This window comes from Molossus molossus, unplaced genomic scaffold (genome assembly GCF_014108415.1).
Source record: "Molossus molossus isolate mMolMol1 unplaced genomic scaffold, mMolMol1.p scaffold_m16_p_1, whole genome shotgun sequence".
NCBI lineage: Eukaryota > Metazoa > Chordata > Mammalia > Chiroptera > Molossidae > Molossus > Molossus molossus.
In genome coordinates this window covers 230,935,632-230,956,955 of record NW_023425344.1, presented here as the reverse complement: position 1 = coordinate 230,956,955, position 21,324 = coordinate 230,935,632, and the positions used below count along the sequence as shown (strand labels likewise).

Here is a 21,324-nt window from a genome sequence, read left to right as displayed (position 1 = left end):
GAACGACCTTTTCACAGGGGTCGCCTAAAACATAACAGTAGCAAAATTACAGTTATGAAGTAGCAACAAAAATAATTTTATGGTTGGGGGTCACCACAACATGAGGAACTATACTAAAGGGTCACAGCATTAGGAAGGTTGAGAACCACTGCCCGACGTTATGGCAGGTCCCCTTGTAAAGGCTTCCCAAACTTCTCTCTACTTTCCCTTTAATGATGCTGAATGACAATAATTATGACTGCAACAATCACTAACATTTATTAATTGCTTATCATAGCCCAGGTCCTATTGACTCACTTCATTATTACCAGTATCTTGTGAAGGAGGTATCTGATTATCCCCATTTTACAGATGAGGAAATCAAGTCTCAAAATATTGATTATCTTGATAAGATTCCCATCACTCCCCGAAGGCCAGATTTCTCACCCAGTCTGGCCTCAGAGTTCATGTCCTTAATGAATGCATAACAATGTCTCTTATAAAACTCACATGTTTGAAATTATTTATTTAATGGCTAAATATTCAACTAGGACTCAGACTCCTTGAGAACAGGGCTAGGCCTGTCTTGTTCGATAGTGTATTTCTAAAGCCTAATCCAAGAGCTAGCAGGCAGAGAGCACCAAAAAGCATAAGTTCAAAGAATAAATAAAACAGCCATTTGGTGAGCTCATCCAGAATCCCCAAATATAAGGATTTGCCTTCTCTAAATAAAAGATGCCTGATACTTAGTCGAAAAAAGTATCATGATCACAGTAATGCTTACTTTTTTTTTTTATCCTCACCTGAGGACATTTTTTGCGTTTATCTTCAGATAGAGTGGGAGGGAGAAAGGGAGAAAGAGAGAGAGAAGCATCTATGTGAGAGAGACACATGGAGTGGCTGCCACCCACACGACCCCAACCAGGGCTGAGGACAAACTGCAACTGAGGTACTGCCCTTAGTGGGGACCGAACCTGGGACTCTCGGGTCCGCAGGCCGACGCTCTAACCGCTGAGCCAAATTGGTCACGGCGGTAATGCTTCTTCTAAACTTTCCCTTTCTGCAACCCAACCCTAGTCAAACAAACGCAAGGCCCCAGAACTAGGAAGGGTGTCATCTGCAAAGTAGTGAACCCAAGAAAACTCCTCTAGCAGGAAGGAAGCACAGGTCGCTCCACGGGACACAACTGTGGCAGAGACCCAGCGCCCATGCTGGCCGACTCACCCCTCTCGCAGGTTCTGCCCCAGTAGCCGGTGCCCGTGCAGTCGCAGATGAAGCGGTTCCAGCCGTCCTTGCACACCGCGTTGTTCTTGCAGGGGTAGCTGTCGCACTGCTTGGCGCTCATCCGTGAACAGGAGGACTTGACGCCCGCGGCGTTCTGCATCTCCGCCAGCTGCCGGATGTTCTTGCTGCGCCCGTCGATGAACAGGTCGCGGATGCAGCCCACGTAGCCGTAGTTGAGCATGGCGGTCCAGAGCTCGGTGGGCAGGATGAGGCCGGCTCGGTTCTCCGGCAGCCCGCCCAGGTACATGTCTCCCTCCAGGTCCAGGATCTCGCTCTCCCCACTGGCCGTGAAGGGCGTGCGCCTGCTGTTCACTGATATGGTACCTGGGAGAGAGCACAGAAAGACAGTGAGCTAACAGCTCCTTGGCATCGCAGGGGAAGCTGCCAGAGGATGATCTCAATGAAAGGAGCCCAGTAGGTGAGTTCTGAGACTAGTATTACCTGAGCAGGAGAGAACAATGCAAGCAAGGGAACCAAATGCTACAAGGTGTTAGAATGGACAATGGGGTTTCCATCTCTGCCAGGTAGGACAGCCTGGCCCATAGGAGGCACCAGGGCAGTCCCAACGGCCTTGTACCTAGGATGATGTCGTTTCTCTACCTGAAAGACCTGGCTGAGAGGTCGCATACCATACAATTGAAACCAGCATAGTTCCTGCCTCTGCTTAAATCCCAGCTTCACCATGCACTAACTGTAACCCTAAAGAAATGTCTTCCCCTTCCTGAACCTTAATTCCTCAAGTGTAAAATGCAGAAATAATGGCCCTCATTTCACAGGTGGATGCAATGATTAAATAAGCTCGGATATATTAAGTGCTTCTTACTGGGTGCCCGAGACAGAGCCACGGCTCTGCCAGTACTTGCCTGAGTCTTCCTCACTGGCTTGTCCCCAAAAGGATGAAATGCTCCATGCGTGGATACCCGCCACAATGGCATTAGCGACCAGGCCTGCTGTGAATATGTTGGGCATTGTCTTTGATAAACTTTAACTGGAACATGTTTATTTATCCATTTAATATGTATTGAACACCTCTTCTGTCTCTGGTCTAGTTCTGTGCACAGAGATGAACTTGACAGGTATGGCCTTGCTCTCACGGAGCTTATGTTCCAGAGCAAAGGGACAGAAAACGAACAAATCTCCCAATAAACAAGAGAAATTAGTTAATGGCAGGTGTCAGGAAGAGTAAAATGGGTGCTATGGCAGCAGCCCAAGAGTTCATCTTTGTTTGTTTGTTTTTATCCTCACCCGAGGAAATTTTTTTGATATTTTGTTCAGATAGAGTGGGAGGGAGAGAGAGAGAGAGAAACATCGATGTGAAAGGGACACCTCGAGTGGTCGCCATCCATATGACCCAACCAGGGCTGGGGACAAACTGCAACCGAGGTACGTGCCCTTAGCGGGAACTGAACCCGGGTCTCTCCAGACCGCAGGCCGACGCTCTAACCGCTGAGCCACACCGGCCAGGGCCAAGAGTTCACCTTTAAAGTGAAGTCTCTCTAAGTACATGCCAGGTGAGCTAAAAACAGAATGTTGAGAAGGATCCCCCTAGTCCAGGGGAAAGAACGTGCCTGGCAGAAGGACTGGCACCTACAAAGGCCCTGGGGTAGGCAGGGGTGTGGCTACAGTGGAGAGGCAAGAGGGAGTGAGCAGGAGATGAGGCCAGGGAGAGAGTCTGGGCACAGGAGATCACAGAGCCTGGCCTGGGGACTTGGGAACAGGGGTTCTAGTCCTCAGTGGTGAAAATGACCATGGGCCGGTCCCTGAGCCACCTTACAGCCCAATTTCCTAAAGTATAGAATCCAGGAAACTGTAAAAGCAAGATGGTAACTAAACATCATGCCATACATTTTTAAAATTACCTAGTATTCTTAAAGTGTTTCTTTGGGACCAAGTTAACTGAGTCATGCCAGCCTTCACTCTGTCTGAACCTCAGTTCCCTCCACTATGAAGAGGGTAGCCTGAGGGCTGAGAGGATCAAATAAGATCAAGAATGTGACAGGTGCCCCGGCCGGTTTGGCTCAGTGGTTAGAGCATTGGCCTGTGGTCCAGAGAGAACTGAGTTTGGTTCCCGCTAAGGGCGCGTACCTCGGTTGCAGTTTGTCCCCGGCCCTGGTTGGTCGTGCAGGTGGCAGCCACTCGATGTGTCCCTTTCACGTCGATGTTTCTCTCTCTCTTTCTCTTCCTCTCTCTCCCTCCCACTCTACCTGAACAAAAAATGGAAAAATGTCCTCGGGTGAGGATAAAAAAAAAAAAAAGAATGTGACAGGCACTCTAAATCCGAATTCAACAGGGTGGGAGAGTAGAAAGAGCATAGGGTGCCTCTGGGAGGGTTAAGCCAACAGACAGCCGCTTCCCTCTACTCTCCCCTAGAAGTTTCCTCCTGGAGAAATCTGCTCTGCTTTTATGGTTTTTTATGTTTTAAAAAAACCTACGTAATAATAATCATATCCTGCTCACCGTTATGTGCTAATTTTGGACTTGACCCTTAAAACAATTTTGTGAGATTGGAGTTACTATTTCACAAATGAGGAAGCAAGTGGAGGTTTGAGTCTCTCTCTTCGCTGCTGCACAGGGTGCCCCCTTTACCCTCCAGAAACCTGCGGGGCCACTGTGATCACCAATAAGCAGGGAGAGACATCTATTGCCAAATGAGACAAGCACAAGAACAGACTGAAATGCGGGAGCCTTAAATACACCCTGAGGGAAGCCGAGCCTCTGCGTGTGTGACCACAACTGTTTTAAATGCACTTATTAAGTTTTCAGAATTTGTCGCCCAACTGGGGAGTTTTTGTTTTTCTTTCTATTTTATGTATTTCTTTTTCTATTACAGTTGACATTCAGTGTTATTTTATATTAGTTTCAGGTGTACAGCATAGTGGTTAGATATATATGTCATTTACAAAGTGATATCCCACCCCCATCAGCCTAGTACCCAGCTGACACCATCTGTAGCTATTACAATATCATTGACTACATTCCCTATGCTACACTTTACAACCCCATGACTATTCTGTGACTACCCACTTCTTAATCCCTTCATTACTTATAATAGCCAAGATATGGAAGCAACCTAAGTGCCCATTAATGGACAATTGGATAAAGAAGGTGTAATAAATACATACAATGGAATATCACTCGGCCAAAAATATAATAAAATCTTACCATTTGTGACAACATGTATGGACCTAGAGGATACTACACTAAGTGAAATGACGGCTTTTCTAGACCACCCCTCAGTCATGTTATTCTTCAGGATGAGCAGGGAAGGACTTGCCACACTTAGATACACTAGTTTTTACAACTGTTCATTTTAGCAGAGGTTTATAACTAAGAACAACATGTTTAGAAATATCCTCATAAAGAAATGAAGTTGAATAGGTCACATTAAAATTTTATGTCACATTGTTTGCACAGGACAATTATTTGTCTACTCAGTAAATTTTTATAGGGTTTGATCAGCTTTATAGGTATTTCAAGTACTGGCCAATGCTATAGCTCCTAGCTATGAAATCCAAGGTTTCTGAAATTTAAACCTATCTGATGAAGATGGGTCCATTGGTGGTTCTAACAAAACAAAACACTACTTTAAAAAGCAGTTCGTGTTGGGAATAAACAGAAGTAGACATACGGCAATTTTACGTATGCTAGCCTGCCTGTGACACAGACAGGTAACCGTTAAGCTTTGTCAGAGTCTAGGTCAGTCAGTCATGAAACCCATCAACCATGGCCCAGCTCCAGGGACCCACAATGCATGGTCTTAAAAACCAACAAGAATATTTCCTTTATAATTCTGGGCTGGCTTTCTCGCTATGTTCCTGATGAAATTTTAAGGATAAACTTAGAGAGAGAGAAAAATCAGCCTGCAGAGAAATTAATTCTTGTGTATATTTCTGTCAAAGAAGCACAAACTGTTCATTCCTGCTCAGAAAACACATTGAGTTGCATGCCTCCTGGTTCTGATCAGATTTCAGACAATCAATAAAGCATCTTACTGGGTAATAAAGCATCCAGGGCTGCAATCTGCCACCCGACTACCCTCTGCGCCGAACCCATCCAGCTCCTCCCAGGGGCAGCTTGCTCATCAGCCCTCTGGCTCTGAAATGATGCAGAAGAGCCTTTTCCCCAACTCAGCCATGCCTGGCTGTAGCCTTTTAGGGGAAACCTATTACTTTCTATTGTTAGCCAAATGCACCTAGAAAGAAAACGTCCCAGTGACACATCAGTGTGAATCCTATGGCAAATACAGCTAAGACTCTGCTTGAGTATAATACCCCCTAAATAGAGAATCGGGAAATACGTGTGAAGTTCAAATGCTCTAATTAGCACTCCAGGTAAAATGCCTTTTCTGATGACACAGAACATGACCTTCATTGCCACGTGGTCCATAGAAAGCTGGGCAAACAGTTCTGGCCATTCAAAAGCTGCAGAGTCTCTGTATTTCTTTTTTTTTTTTTCCTTCTTTCCTCTCTCTGTTACTATTCCAGAGTGGCTATGTACTGCCTGGGGCTAGCTTGTTTGATCTGCGGCTGCAGAAACAAACACAGCCGTTTAAACCAAATGTAAAAGGTTATGAAGAGAAAGGGAGAGTTGGTGAGGTCTGAGCAAAGTGAAATATAGGCTTGCACACCAAAGGAAAGTATTAGGTTGAACACTCCTTCAGGAAAAATCGATTCGCCTGTTTTTTTCTTGTCATAATTTTGTGAGATTGGAGTTACTATTGAAACATGGTTCTTGCCAATTATTGAAGGGGATATTGTTGCATAAACCCTTACACAGTGACGCTTATCCTACAGTTATCACATAATGTGGCATCTGTGATGTCACAATTGGTTTCCAAGGTAATGGAAGAAAGGAGAAGAAGAAAGGAAGGGAGGGCTCAGTGGTTGAGGGTGGACCCATCCACCAAGAGGTCACCAGTTCGATTTCTGGTCAGGGTACATGCCCAGGTTGTGGGCTCAATCCCTAGTGGGGGGCATGCAGGAGGCAGACAATCGATGTTCTCTCTCACTGACGTCTCTATCTCTTTCCCTCTTTCTTCCTATCTCTCTAAAATCAATAAAGAAAATTTATTGAAAAATAAAAGACTTTAAAAAAGGGGGGTTTGGGGGAAAGACCATCACGTCAGTAACATGACAGTTGCTTTAGTAGCTGTGGGAATACTACTTGAAAACCCGTCCTTAGCTCCAGGGTGTTGGAGCTATCGCTGAGGTGACTGTGCAATGAGTGACAGGGGAGATGAGAGGAGAATGTGCACTGTCCAGGAGGCAGTGTCCTGTCCAACACACAATCATACAACAACCACTAGAGAGAACAGCAAAAGATAAAAGAGCATGCAAGTGCAAACATTACAATAGAAAAGATAAAGCCAGGAAACAAACTGAGAAGCTGGAGCTGTCCTCCAGTCTCGCGGACATCCCCTGCCTTTTCCCACCTGATCTGCCATCTCGCTGAATGTCCACGTGGTACCATTCCCCATCGTTGGCTTTCTTCTGAGTGGCTTTCACTTTGATGGTGCCAGAGCCCATGTCAAGCAGCAGGTACAAATTGCCATCAAGAAGTTCCACGGCAAAGAAGTCCACCTTGGTGTTCTTCTGGCTCCGAGCATCCTTCCTCTCTTGGGGTTTGCCATGAGTGAAGAGGATCAGGCCATTGGGCTCGGTGGTGCGGAAGTCGAAGGAGATGGAACCCATGCGTTTGGTGTTCCATTTGGGCAAGCTTATATAAGCCTCTGGGGTCTCAAAGTTGATGGGGTCCAGCGTGGCCACATTCTCACACTTGAATACAACTTCACCATAGATTTTCATCTTGGTATCCCCAATCCGGGCCAGGCGAGACAGCTCCAGACGGATGTCATTATTCTTATAAACAACCTGTCAAAAGCCAAATGAGTGCCATATGAATCAATCTCCCAAACAGTAACCATCCATCACTCACTGGGCACCCAGGAAAAAGACCCAAGAAGAGGCTTCAGGACACAATAGTCTGAAACATGAGACACAGCATTTGAAAAAGCATCTGAAGAGACCTCTAGGGTGTACACAAGTCTGACTAAGCTCCCATATTTCCATTCTATTCTTATCGTCTATCTACTTCCAGTCAATTTTTGTGTTGTCAGAAAGTTCTACAATATAAACTTGCAAGTAGAAATCAAGACGTAGTGAGTTGCACAGATACAAATATGTGCATACAAAGGTATTTACTGAAGTGCCCTTAGTAAAAGGCCAAAAACAACCTAAATGAATATCAATAATAGACTGGCACATCCTTATGATGGAATGCTATGCAGTCTTAGAAACCAGGTAGTGCTCCCAATTTAATGTGGATACTCTCCAAGTAGTATTGTGTAGTAAAATTAGCAAGGAACAGATCAGAGCATGCATTACGCTATCACAGTGAAAAGTGTGTGTGTTAGGAGGTGTTATAGGTATATATGCTCATAATGCATAAAACATCTTTGGAAGAAAACACAAGAAACTATAAAATTGTCACTGGGGAGTAGATTTGTCAGGTTAATATTTAGGTGTGGGAAGGAGACTTACTTTTCAGAGTACCCTATTGTATTTGATTTTTTTTTAACCATGTGGATGTACTGCTTCAAGAAAATGATTATTAAGAGTTGGTGAGGAAGGAGATTTCTTTGCACATTTTGTATGCCCTCTATATACATATAGTGAGGGAATGAAACACCTTAAAACATAAACAAACATACTAAGACTTTCTAAAGCTGGTATAATCCACATAAAAGTAGGGATTAATTTTAGTCCCCCAAAGTAGAATTTCAAAAAGGTTTGCTGTTATTATAACTGAATTTTGATAGAGTTCCCTGGGATGGGTCCTGGACCTCTGATACCTAAGCAATGTCACATGCAGACAATAAATAGAAAAAAAAAAATCAGAAGGGAATGGGGCCAACATCAGAGCATGCCAACCTCAGTGTCATGTCCTGTACATTATCTTATTCAAATTCTAAGTTAGCATCCAGATTTAAGTTCAAATCCAACATACTCTGCTTACAAGCTGTGTGACCTTGGCAAAGTTATTAACTTATCTGAATCTGTTTTCTCCTTTGAAAATGGGAACATAGGAGTAAATTATTTTTTATAAGGATGGAATAAGTTAATACATGTAAAGCACTTAGAAATGGCACATAAGAAAGGCATAAAAATCTCAGCTATTTTTAGGTGGCTGTTGTATTTGTTATTAATCTGATTTCATTCTTACCAAAAATCAGAGAAAAGTGTACTATCATCTCCATTTTCAGTAAAACAACAAGACATAAGTGTTGACATTAGTCTTACGATCCATCTCAGTAATACAAAGTTAATTGGTTGAGTCATTCCAGTATTTATCATTTAATCCCTAACATCCAGCTACAGAACAGTTTCCCCTCCCTCCCCTATCACCAGGAGAGGTTCAAACAGAGCCGTTTGCCTTTTAATATAAAACTAATGACAAAGAATAAAAAAAAATGCCTCATTTACTATGTGACCTTGACCATGAACTTAACCATAGTCAATAACACTGGAAATAATAGTGATTATTCATATTTACTGAGCACCTACTACCAGGTACCATACTAAGGATCTGAAGCCTACCATCCCATTAGATCCTGACAACACGTATTTGAGAGATCCTCACCATCCCCCCATTTCACTGATGCAGAAGCAGACATGGAGAATGTGAGGGAGCCAGCCGACAGTCACACGGCTGGTCAGCGGCAGAGCAGGACTTGAACTCAGGGAGTTGGGCTCCAGAGTCCATGAACCTTACCACTGTGAATACTCAAAATGAGGTTCCACTAGCAGCTCCCATGAAGCTCACCTCTAACCTTATGTGGAAAGTCATGCATGTTCAACTCCCCAGTTCAAAAGCTGAATTTTCCATGTTCCCTCTACTGGACTGAGCATGTGCAAAGGGAAAACCGTAAGATCCTTAGCAAACTTTCCAGTGAGTGAACCAGAAAAGACAAGTTTAATGACTGGCAGCTTCTCCTTTCTAACCACTGCTATTATGCCCCAGCAGGTGAGGTCTCTCTGTCATAACCAAACTGTGACTTTCTCTGCATTGGGTTAGATGTCTATGAATAAGATGTCCGTGTACAGGTTAATTTCTAGTGCATGACAATAGCTCATCCCAATGGGACACACTGAGGCTTGGCTCCACTGAATGATCAATGGCAGGAGAGCTCAGGTATCCCTACAGGAGGCAGGAATAAAAAAGAAAACGGCCTTTTAAGGGAAAGGAACACAGAGGCCTATGAAGAGGAACTTTTTCGTAAGAAGGATACACAGCAGAGACAGGAACAGGAGGTGAGTAACTAGAATACAGATTTCTGGAGACACAGACAGGAGAATCAGGGCAAGAAACTGGCCAAGGATAACCAGACTCCTCTCAAAAGCTCTTTGAAGGTGAGCTCTTTCTGCTCCCTGGACCTGACATTACATATATATAGTACAGCGCGCACACACACACACACACACACACCAGTTTTCACATACTTCTTACTGCAGCTGGGTAACCTGAGTCCTCCTGTATTCACTTGCTCGTCCTCCTGACCCACCCAGTGCAGGACCATGGCCACAGCCAGGCACAAATGGACCAGCACCTTGGGTAGGTCATGAAGGCCAGAAACCCTGCTGGACTCTCTTACAAGGCAAATTAGCCTCTGGTACAGTGTTCCCTGTACAAGCAGACTTTCAGCTCAATGAAAGTCCCCAACGGAGGGCTGAACTAGAAAGAGATGTGGCATGGAGTGACAGAAAGCAGTGTTGGCTGACAAGTCACCCCAACGAGGAGCAATTAAAGACAAAGTGGGAATGGCTGCCCACGGGGGGAGACGTCACACAGCCTGGGAGGCTGAGGCAAAGCCACGGAGAGTGAGTAGCTGGCCTCCCTACTCCGCCCACGGGCGTGTAAACACTGCTGTTCGGGCTCACGCCGCATGCTTAGGAGGCCAGCAAGTACCACAGTGGAGGACAGAATCTCAGCGTTAAGACAGACCCTCTCAGAGCAACTGCACTTGTGCCCGCAGGGTGTGAGACATGCAGGCACACAGAACAATACCAGGGACAGGGCAAGCTATGGGAGCAGCAAGGATATGAAAAATATGGTTGCCATCTATTGCATGCCTACTATGTGACCACACTTTAAAACCACTACTGTAGCCCTGGTCAGTGTGGCTCAGTTGGTTGAGTGTCAACCCATGCACCAAAAGGTCACTGGTTTGATTCCCGGTCAGGGCACATACCCTGGTTGCGGGTTCAATCCCTGGTCTAGGCTTATGCAGGAGGCAACCAATAAATGTTTGTCTCTCACATTGACATTTTTCTCTCTCTCTCCCTCTCCCTTCCTGTCTCTCTAAAATTAGCAAAAACATATTTTAAAAAACACTGTTATATCCCACCCACATTAAGCAAGTGAAGTCAATGGCATTAGCCCCATTTTACAGAAATGAGGCTCAGAGGGGATCAGTATGTCCACTATGTAAGGCCATGCTCCAGGGGTGGTAGCCTTTACCTGCTGTAGCCCTTACCTACCCTTCGTCAAACATGAAAGCCACAAGCAGCTCCATCCTGACAGGTGAAGCCCATCACACCTGGTATGTCCCTCTATGATGGACTCCTATCCCTCCGACTCCCAGTCACCTCAGGGTCCCCTATGAACTCAGGTGTCAGGGATTCTGCCTCTTTGCTCCCCAGGTGTCTCAGTCATCAGTGTGTCCCTCTCCTCTCAACCTCTGTAAACAGTGCCCCTTCACCGGGATGTACATCCAAATCATTCCAGGCCCTCGCTGGCTACTCTGGTACCCTGATCCCTGACACTTGATAAACTCAGAATCCTGATATTGCCTGTCAGTGACAAAACTGTCTGCTCTATTGCCAAAATCATTTTCCCTGCCTGGAAAAGAAGACTATTCTAATTTACAGAATGTGCTTTTTACATTGAACTCTTCCATGAGGCGTGAGGTGTGTGGCAGGTTCATGAGAATGAATCTATTGGATAGAGATAGTCCCAGCTCACAGAATATTACTTTTCTCCCTCTCCTGTCTTATACCAGGTCACTCTGTTCTTGGCTTCTTGAGAACATGTTTCCATGTAATCACTTGTAAATACCACATCCGTGTGCACTCCAGTAAGGGGGAAGTGTGGGCATGTGCCCTGCAATGCCCAGAGGGCTTCTCGGTACTATTTCTCCTGTCAAGGAATAGACGGTTTACCAGCCGGCCTTTCTTTTGTCTTGTTTTTAAAGTATATTTAATTCTCTGTGGTTCTACATATAGGACAATTTCAGTAAAAAAAAAAAAAAAAAAAAAATACCAGCTCAGCTGATGAGACCAGTACTTCTTGGCCGGGCACCATTGCACTGATCCAGGTCAGGGGAGGGTGTTTGAAGGGTGGATGCTGGGGACGTTCCCTCGAGTGTCCAGGCTACACATAGCAGGACAGAGTGAAGCCGGTGGCAGGTGCCGTGATGTGGAACAGTGTTGACTGGGCCAATAAAGCCTTTCCAATGTGTACCTGTGTGTGGAGCAGTTTACATACAACAAGCAAAAGACAAAGATGTATTTGCCCCTCACCTAAATTTAATCCTTTGACAGCAGATAATAAGGAAATGAGCTTTTGCTCTTCAGCTTCCAGGATGGCGCAGCTTCTAGATAAACTTTTATGGGAATCTTTGTGTTCGGTAATATTCCTACTCAGGGTAAATAAGTACAAAGCACTGTGAAATAACCTGGCTTCTGGGGTAGCTACAGAACCACACATCCTACTTCATCTACCCCACTTCCCTTCTGCCCCTCTGGCAACTTATGATTCTGGTCAGCTGTCATTTCCCCGTCTATGAACTGTCTGCTCTGCTCAGGTGTCATTCAACACACTGTACTCTGTTATCTTTGAATAAGCACAGGTCTTGTCTTTTCAAAATACCTTAAACACCCTATCACCAAAAACTATGCATTACACCAATAGCACCTAGCTGTACCAGTGCTTAATAAACACGTATATCTTCATTGAATTAGATGTTGGGCTCAAGTGGCGGCAATAGGGCAGGGGTGAAGATCAAGGACTTTGCAGTCTCACTAACCAGGGTTTGAGTCCCACTCCACCCTGGCCAGCTCTGTGACCTTGGACAAAGGGTTTAACTGGTCTCAAGTTCTTAACTGCAGAGCGCAGATAACAAGTCTCACTTCACGGGCTACAAGGAATAAATGACGTAATATTGTCACACAGAGAAGTACTTACACAGTTTCAGGCCCTTCATAAGCACTCAGTAAGTGGTAGTTATCACTATTAGTTTTGTTATTTTCTGTGAAAAGCCGGAACTGAATCAATAGACAAGTTAGCGTGGCAGGGAGTCATTAGGAAGAGAAGACTCTCAGGATAAGTTCTAACCCAACTGTCAACTCAAGAGACAGTGGCATTTGCAATATATGTAAATACCTAATAATGGCCATTCCTTTCTTGTCCCTTATTTCCCTTTCTCCCCGCCCCCACTCTCTCTCCCCCTCTCCCTACACATCTGCACAGATTTAGAATTCATTATAATTAACATCATTTTCTGTCACAGTGTACCACTGACCAAACTCCAACAGTGAAGTCCAAGCACAAATGTGGCAGCAGATGGTCGTCTGAGCTTCCAAAGTCAGAAGAACCTGATATTTGGCATGGCCGGGGCCACATCTGCATCCGCAGTCTTGCTAACAGGGGTCAGTAAACATATTGCCTGCTGAGCTACAGCTGATATCCAACCTGGGCCCAAGTCCCCACTGCTACACACTACGGATGCCACCACTCCAGGCTTTAATCCTGTTAAGTGTCCAGGAATTGCCAAAGATGACCAAGCACCAGAAACAGGCGACGGGAACTGAGTTTCAGACTTGCAAGGCAGGAGCCCAAAAAATGTCTACGTTCTAGGACTTCAAATAAAAGTGAAGCAGACTCTAGATAAAGGTGAAACAAGCAGTAGAGTGTTAGTTACATTTTTTAAATGTTGTGTGATCAACACTCTGTGGGTCAAACATAATATATCTGCTGGCTGGATATCTCCAGGGACCACCGGTTCATAATCTCTGATCTACAGTTCCACGTCTAAAAGAGTGGCCAGGAAAAGATAAAAGGGCTATAAGGCAAACTGGAGTAAAGAAAAATCTGGGCAAACTGATGTTGAACTGATAACAGACAGGATAGTGTATCATCTCCCCCTGTTGCTAGTGGGAGTGGGATTCTTGGGGTAACACTGGAATAAGCATTTCCAGAGAGCCCCCACAAGAAGATGAGATATTATAGAAAGCTTTATTTCCATGTAATTACACCTCTTGGTTTCCAAAGTCCCATTTCCCTTGGTCCAGTCATAGAAGAAGTGTAGCAGGGGCTTCATTAGAGTTAAAACCAGAGCCAGTGTCCAGAGTTTCTGTTCCATGTTGGAGCCGGGTCCAGTCCAGCATCAGGCTAGCTCAGCTCTTGCTTCCCTCTGCAGTCCACTAGCCCACTGGTGTAGGGTCTGCATGGCCATGGCCCATAGGGGTAAATGCAAGAGAACCAAGAGACCATACCCCGAGCAACAAGAATCCCAAGAGCACAAGAGTTGAGCACAACAAAACAGTGAATTCCTTTGTTTAGGGGCCAGAATGGGCATGGCCACTGCAGGGGCATTAAAATATGGAATACATAACCCCCTAAACAAAGGAATTTTCTCTCTTATTGTGCTTAAGTCTCATGCCCTTGTTGCTCAGGTATGTGTATTTCAAATCTTAGTGCCCTTGCAGTAGCCATGCCAATTCTGGCCAATCATTTTCATTCCCAGATATGACTGAGAGGCTAGTACCTTCCCTATGTCACCCTAACTGTACTGAGCAGGCATCTATTTTCTTCATGTGGCTCCCTCCCCCAGTGTTTTACAGGGAACATGCCTATAATGCCTGGCCTTCCCTTTGCTCCTTTCCTGTTATTAATAATTAATTCATTGCAATGGTACCAGAACCAGGAGAGTCCTCAGTCCCTTCCTCACTTTGCAGAAAGTGCCCAGTCACCTGGCCATGCTGGTAGTTCAGCCAGAGGAAGAGAGAACGAGCTGTGCACCAGTCAGTTACTCTTGCCCATGAGTCCAAGGGCCACTCTGGCCAGCCCAAGAGCCTTGCTAATAATGCAGGTCATTACCACTTGAGCTCAAGACTTAGACAAACATGTGTTTGCCTGGTGGATTCTTTATGAAATGGAAATGATCAGATAGGTCTATGCTGTTACAGATGGTAAGAAGCCATAAAAGAATATCAACCCTTGGCACAATCACAGTGAAAGTTTCATTTTTATTCTCAAGAAGAAGTTTCTTAGGACATTTATTGGGTTAAAAAGGCTGAGCAGGCACAGGTCGCTCTATGTTCATGTATCCTATAGAAAAAAATTCCAGCCAATCAAGTTTGTGGGGGAGTTAGGGTGCTCTCAAGGCTCAGTCTATCACAGAGATAAGATTTGTTACTGCAAGCTTGGTTATCCTCACCACAGACAGACCACAGACTTGGCATAGACAGAACCAGGAAAATAAATAAGACATGAACTGGCATGTTTGGGCCATAGTTCTCCAAGATAGGCCTTGTCAATCTTTCTAGAAAATCTAAGAAAGTTTGCCCAATGGTCCTCCAGCCATACCTGGATAGAAAACTCTACCGTGCCTTACAGCCATGTTGACAAGTATGTGTCTCTATTCTTTCCCCCTGGCAGATGGCATTTATTATGAAATGATGCCACTCTATTCTAATTCCTTTCCCATTAAGCCTCAGAATTCTTCTCAAGACAATGCTCTAGGAAGTTGCCACCAGTCCCTGAGAGCTGGAACTGAGGGTGAGCCTACTCTTTGCCCTTGTTATACTCTAACACAAAAAGCCAGTTTAATGTAAATTGACTAGCTGTACTAGAATATTGAAAAAAATCCATATAAATTTGTTAAATACCCAATTAATGAGCATGCAAGTTCCTGTGATCAGAAACTCGACTCGGATTGTAATTCTCTCCCACTGCTTGTCAGGAATGGCACTACTAAGCTCCTCTCGACTGTAAGCTTCATAAACACAGAGCCTGTGTATGTCTGATGTGGAAACCAATGCATTCCCAGTGTGTAGCAAAGTGCCAGCCACATAGTAGGGGCTCAAAACACACACACACCCTTCTTACATTTGCTTATGTACAAAACAGACCCACCCAGTGCACCCCGATATTTCCTGCTGTCTTCGCATGTTTGATGAGGGCACCAACCTGACTAGTCTGAGAGTTACATGTCACAAAGCAGAGGAAGTACGATCAGACGAATAGGTGGTACCTGATTATGGAAAGCTCTAAAAATATAGCCATTATACAACCGGGGGCACGGGGGAAGGAACCATTAGAATAGAAAGAAAACCTTTAGTAGTTTAATTAGAAAAGTGACAAAATTTAAAATCTACTTTCCTAAATCACTAAGACCCTACTGTTGTTTTTATTTCAAGGACTAGAAATGACTCTAATAGTCTCACTCTTCTCCCTAGGGATATCATGTCATTCCTTGCTTAAAACCCTTCAGTGATTCTCTATCAACTTCAGAAGAAAATGCAAACCTTTAAGCATTACATAAAAGACTTTTTCTGATCTAGTCTCCACCTCATCATTGCCAGTCTTGCCAAAGTTCTGCATTGTCCCAATAAACCATCCATGGAATAAGCCTGACCTAAGTTACCTATCTGAATGACTACTGATCTCCATTTGAGGAATAATTCAGGCATCACCTCCTTTGGGAAGTCTTCATCAACATTCTTCATCATCATTCCAATCCCACCCACAGTTGATTTCCTCCTTTCTGTTCCCATGGCTCCATGTTCTAACTGCTGTCCCAGAAATTATCATGTTGTGCTGTGATTATCTGTCTCCCCTGGTAGACTGTGAGCCTCTCAAGTAAAGGAAATTGCATCTTTCTTCTCTGTGTCTCTAAGTGCCCAGCCCAGTGCATGCCACAAAGGCAGTACATGTTTTTAAGAGGGTGTGGAAGAATGGAGAGAAACAGGGCAAGGAAGCTCACAAAGGCTATTTTTTGAGCCTATAAGTTAATGAGGACTATAATGCAGAAAGAAGCCTCTCTATTCATTCTGCTTGACAATAAGTGACAAGATGAGAAGGGAGAAAGCTAAAGTATCACAAACAGTTAAAACGAATTGTATAGAATCACTGAATATTGACTTTTCCCTAGCGTGCATGCTTAGGAAGTATGTTTATATTTTAAGGCTATCAATATAGAGAGTTCTGCACACCAGAATGGCAGTTGTCATTAGTTTATGTGTCTTGAAAGAGATTGTATGAAAGTCCTAAAGTCAGAAGAACCAGGTAAAGTACTATAAAAAGATTCAATGGAACAGAACCATCAAGAAGTCTAAAGTATTTGGTTGGAAACAACAGTAACCTACGAGGAAAGCAAGTTAGTGTACTATGCAGCCCAGAAGACAGAAGCAGGGAGGTCAGAACCATGGACAGTGACAGACTACACCAAGAGGTGCTGACCAATAGGCAAGTTCCTGAAGGACCCTATGGGGCTAAGAAGGCAAGTTCACACAGGGGCTTGGCAGTTCATCCTCTTATAATGTGAAGCCCATTTGTTCATACAAAGGACACATGGAGCGGAGCTGTATGGCTTCTTGATGGCTGAGCAACTTCCAAAGAAGGAGCTCTGCCTGTCAGAAGCAATTATAAACTACTTCTTGCCTGGCCTGCTAAGCAGCCCTGTTTCTTAGCCTAATAAAAGCTCTAATCAGATAGATGGCTTTTGAGAGTGGTCCAAAGAGTCCCTTTGCAAACAGCAGAAGAGGTGGGGAAACTGATAAGAAAAATATGCCAAGCTGGCAGGTACCTGATAACAGAATCATTTCCAACCTGGTGCAAATAAGAGTTGTTTCAAACTGACAATAATATAGATGGAAATGCTGGGCCTCAAATTGATTTTTTTATAAACAGGTTTCTTCGCCCTTTGTTAACTTCAAAATAAAGAGGCATGCAACAAATGAGACCACCCTCCTTTTGGGGAGCTCTCTTGCAAGGTGCTAGTACTAAGCCCCAATATGCACACCTATGACTTCACATTACCTTTAGTAAATCTGCAGAGACCTTGATAACCACTAGATGTCCCTTGTGCCATGCAAAATCTAACCTGAAATGAATTTCACTACCAGTTACACAAATTACATTTAAAGATGGCTTTTCTAAGCCATGGATCTAAAGTGTCAACTATAATCCCTATTATGACTCACTCCTTCTCCTTATTTATATGATGTCCATTTCTATAGTATTTCCATGGGCTTTTATGAAATTATAGGCAGGGAATAGAAAATTCTTATGAATTAAAATTCTTTTAGAGGTACAAATGATAGAGAAATAGGCAGAGAAGAATATTGTAGAAAAGGGACATAGTGTGCCTAAGAGGTCCAAAATTCATTATCGTCTTTAGGAATGAAATAAGTTTCAACGGGAAAAAAAAATGGAGAAACCCACAAGCTCAGCTTAAATTCAGATTCTCCATACCCTGGGATCTTGGATTCTTCTATTTTATAAAACTAGGTATGGCAAATAATTTTAATTTCACATACCAAGTTTGATCAATTAAGAGTGGCTGCCTAGGACACAAAGCAGGAAAGATTGCTGTGCTGTGACCAGTGGACAAAGTGTGCAGTGGGTGTGAGAAGGGGGAATGGTGGCCCCATGATATGTATTTTCAGGACCTGAGTTAATCCTCAGCTTTAAGCTTCCCAGACTTGAGATGATTGTGGATGGTGGTGGTGGTGGTGGTGTTGACAGCAGTAGTAGGAGCAGCAATAGCTAACCTTAGTGGAGGGATTTTTTGGGCCAGGCATTGTCTTTAATATTTAAGATATAATTATTTAATCCTCATGTGAGAAATATCCAAACCAAGACATGACACTATGATACTTTTGAGAGTAAAAGATGGCGCTATTAATAATTCACCTGGACAACAGATGTAACCCAGGACTTTCCAAGGCCACCTGGGGTAGATGGCCACCCTAGTTTATACTCACAAAAGCCAGAGGCACAAGAAACAGCATAAAGCAGAGTTGAGACATTTGCCGAAACCAAACTATCTAGGTTCAAATCCTTGCTTTGCTACTTGTTACTTAACCTCTCTGTCCCTCAGTTTCCTCATCTTTGAAATGGGATAATAACAATACTTAACTCACAGGGCTGTTGTGGGAAATTAGAAGATTCAGTATATGCAAAGTGCTTAGAATAGCCCCTGCCACATGGTCCGTATTGGTTACTGTTATCCTCATTTTAAAGAAGAGGAAACTGGAAATTGGAGATGTTAATATCTGCATGAAGTCACACAGCTATTATGTCATGGAGCCAGAATGAAATGCAGGTAAGTCTGGCTTGAGGACTTGTGTGCTCAATGACTATTATTATCCTGCCTACCTATCACAGGAAAAAACAACAACTGATGTTTCCCTAAGATCCAGCCTGAAACCCAGCTTCTTCAGCGAGCTGTATCATAAAGGAATCACTAGAAAAGTTAGTCTCTCCTGCCTGTGGCTTAGGCTAGCAGGTCATAGTCAGGTGTGTACACGGAAGGCAGCATGGTGGGGAGCACCTGTGAGAATCTTGCAGCAGACCTCACCTGGGGCCCATACCACCGCATAGACAATATGTGAGAGATGTACCACGGGTGCAAAAGAGCCAGGAAGTGTCTGCATCCCAAGCTCAAATACTGAAGTTCTTCCCTAATTCAAAAATTGGTGAATCCCCTGCTCTGACCTTGCACCCCAGAGCTCCTCCTTTCTCTTGATCCCACCTCTATTCCCCTCCCAGTGACCACCTAGATCCTTTGTGAGCCTCCTGGTGAAACAGATGGCAAAAGCTACTGCTGGACAAAGAAGAGTGAGTGGCAGGCCAGCTGAACTCACCTGTTCTCCCAGAATTGGGATAAAATCTACACAAACAGGGCCACATACGAGGATGGCTGCCACTGCTGGCTTGCTTAGAATTCCAACCAGCTTCTCAATAAAAATTAATTGTTTACTTTAACACTGGGAACTGGGCCCTGGCTGATTTGGTTCAGTGGTTAGAGCATTGGCCCCAGGTCTGGAGAGACCCGGGTTCAGTTCCCACTAAGGGCACGTACCTCAGTTGGTTTGTCCCCGGCCCTGGTTGGGTGGTGTGGGTGGCAACCACTCTATGTGTCCCTTTTACGTCAATTTTTTTCTCTCTCTCTCTCTCCCTCCCACTCTATCTGAACAAAATATTAAAAAATGTCCTCAGGTGAGAATAAAAAAAAAAAAATACTGGGAACTTGGAATGTGACCACACCTGCCTGTCCAGAGGCATGAGACTGACCTAAATTAGCCCCTTCTTGATAGTAGCTCTTGGTTTCTTTTAAATGGGCCCCAGTTTGGAAGTATTTACTCATGAGGTGTGTCTGTAAATAAACCAAGTTCCTAGAAGACTAAATGCTGAGTCTGCAATGGTGGAAAGACATCTGTCTCTACAGCAATAATGGTCCCCAAAGATATCGGGAACCTATACATGTTACCTTATTGGAAAGGGGTCTTTGAAAATGTGATTAAGTTCAGGCTCTAGAGGTGAGCATCCTGCAGTATCCAGGTGGGCCCTAAATGCAATCACCTGCTTCCCTGTCATGAGGAGGCAAAGGAAGATAAGATGCACACACACTAGGCAGCAAGGTGACAGTGCAGGCAAGAGACTGGAGGCATGAAACCACAAGTCAAGGAGTGCTGGCCGCTACCAGAAACTGAGAGCCATGTGTGAATCGGCAGTCGCTCCATTTTCCAACTTTCCTTGGGATCCAGGGCAGCAGGTGAAAAGCTTGATACCGTTTAATCAGGCCAAACTGGAGTGATCAAGGGGACAAAACAAGTATACAAGGAGCCTAGGAAATATACAGGTGGTTGGGGGACCTTCCTATCATCAAAGGGCTACCAGGTGTCCCGAGAAGAAGCTAAGACTTGGGGGAAAAAACACTCTTGCCCTGGCTGGTTTGGCTCAGTGTTAGAGAGTCAGTCTGTGGACCAAAGAGTCATGGGTTCAATTCCGGTCAAGGGCATGTACTTCGGTTGTGGTTCAGCCCGGCCCTGGTTGGGGTTGTGCAAGGAGGCAACAAGTTGATGTGTCTCTCTCACATCGATGTTCCTCTCTCTCTCTCTGTCCCTCCCACTGTAACTGAAGATAAATAGAAAAATATCCTCCTGTGAGGATGAAAACAGGCAAACAAACAAACAAAAACTCTCTTACCTCTGGCTCCTTAATCTATAGAGTTTATTTTTGGACTTGCCTGAAGTAACCACTATCCAATGTTTCACTAAATGCCTCCTAAGGAGGTACTGATACCTTAAAAAAAATAAAAGGATAGTAAAGTATTTCTACCAATAAACAAATAGTACATCGCTAAATGTATGGTCCCAGAGTTTTGCAAGGACCTTTCCTTGCAAAGCACTGACCCCACGTGGTCACTATTTTGTCCATTGCTAATGGGCCATTCACTGGCCATGCCCTTCTCTAAGTTTTCTTTCATCACAGAGGTAGAAAAATCTTTATTTTCCTGCCTGACATAATTTTGACCAGCAAGTGTCTTCTATATTTAACAAAGTCCAAGGATTGAGGAGAGACATGTACAGTGGCACCCTCCTCTCTGGCCCTCGCATGGGCTACCCCGAAGAAAATACCAACACCAAGGCCTATAGCACCTAAAGGTTATGGGATCTATCTAGGGCTCTTTTACTAAGAGGGGAAAATCAAGACAGAATAGTGTCCTTAGATCCAGGGCAAAGAAAATACAAGGGATCAACTTGAATCTATCAGTAACCATAAATCTATTGCTGAACACCTAATAATAGGCAGAGGATACCAAAAGTAATAATGGGATAAATCCAGAGACTTAGCTTTTTATCTCTTTGGCTTCTGTCACTGGATCCCACTTGGCTCTATGGCTAGAGGATACAGTCCAAGAAAAACCAATAAAAGGAATTTTATGTAACCACAGATGAAAGAGAAGAGAATTTTTACCAAACTGTCCAGCAGCAT

General features: G+C 44.2%; 1 protein-coding gene across 3 annotated transcripts in view; it reads right to left on the bottom strand.

Moving 5' to 3' along the window:
- Positions 1-21,324, bottom strand: part of NRXN3 (neurexin 3) — a 1,496,329-nt gene that overhangs the window by 1,064,378 nt on the left and 410,627 nt on the right. For all 3 annotated transcript variants that reach the window (XM_036267618.1, XM_036267616.1, XM_036267617.1), the window contains 2 exons: positions 6,695-7,133; positions 1,204-1,587 (listed from right to left, as the gene is read on the bottom strand). In XM_036267618.1, the coding sequence (XP_036123511.1) occupies positions 1,204-1,587; positions 6,695-7,133 (823 nt within the window). The remainder of the gene's footprint in view (positions 1-1,203; positions 1,588-6,694; positions 7,134-21,324) is intronic.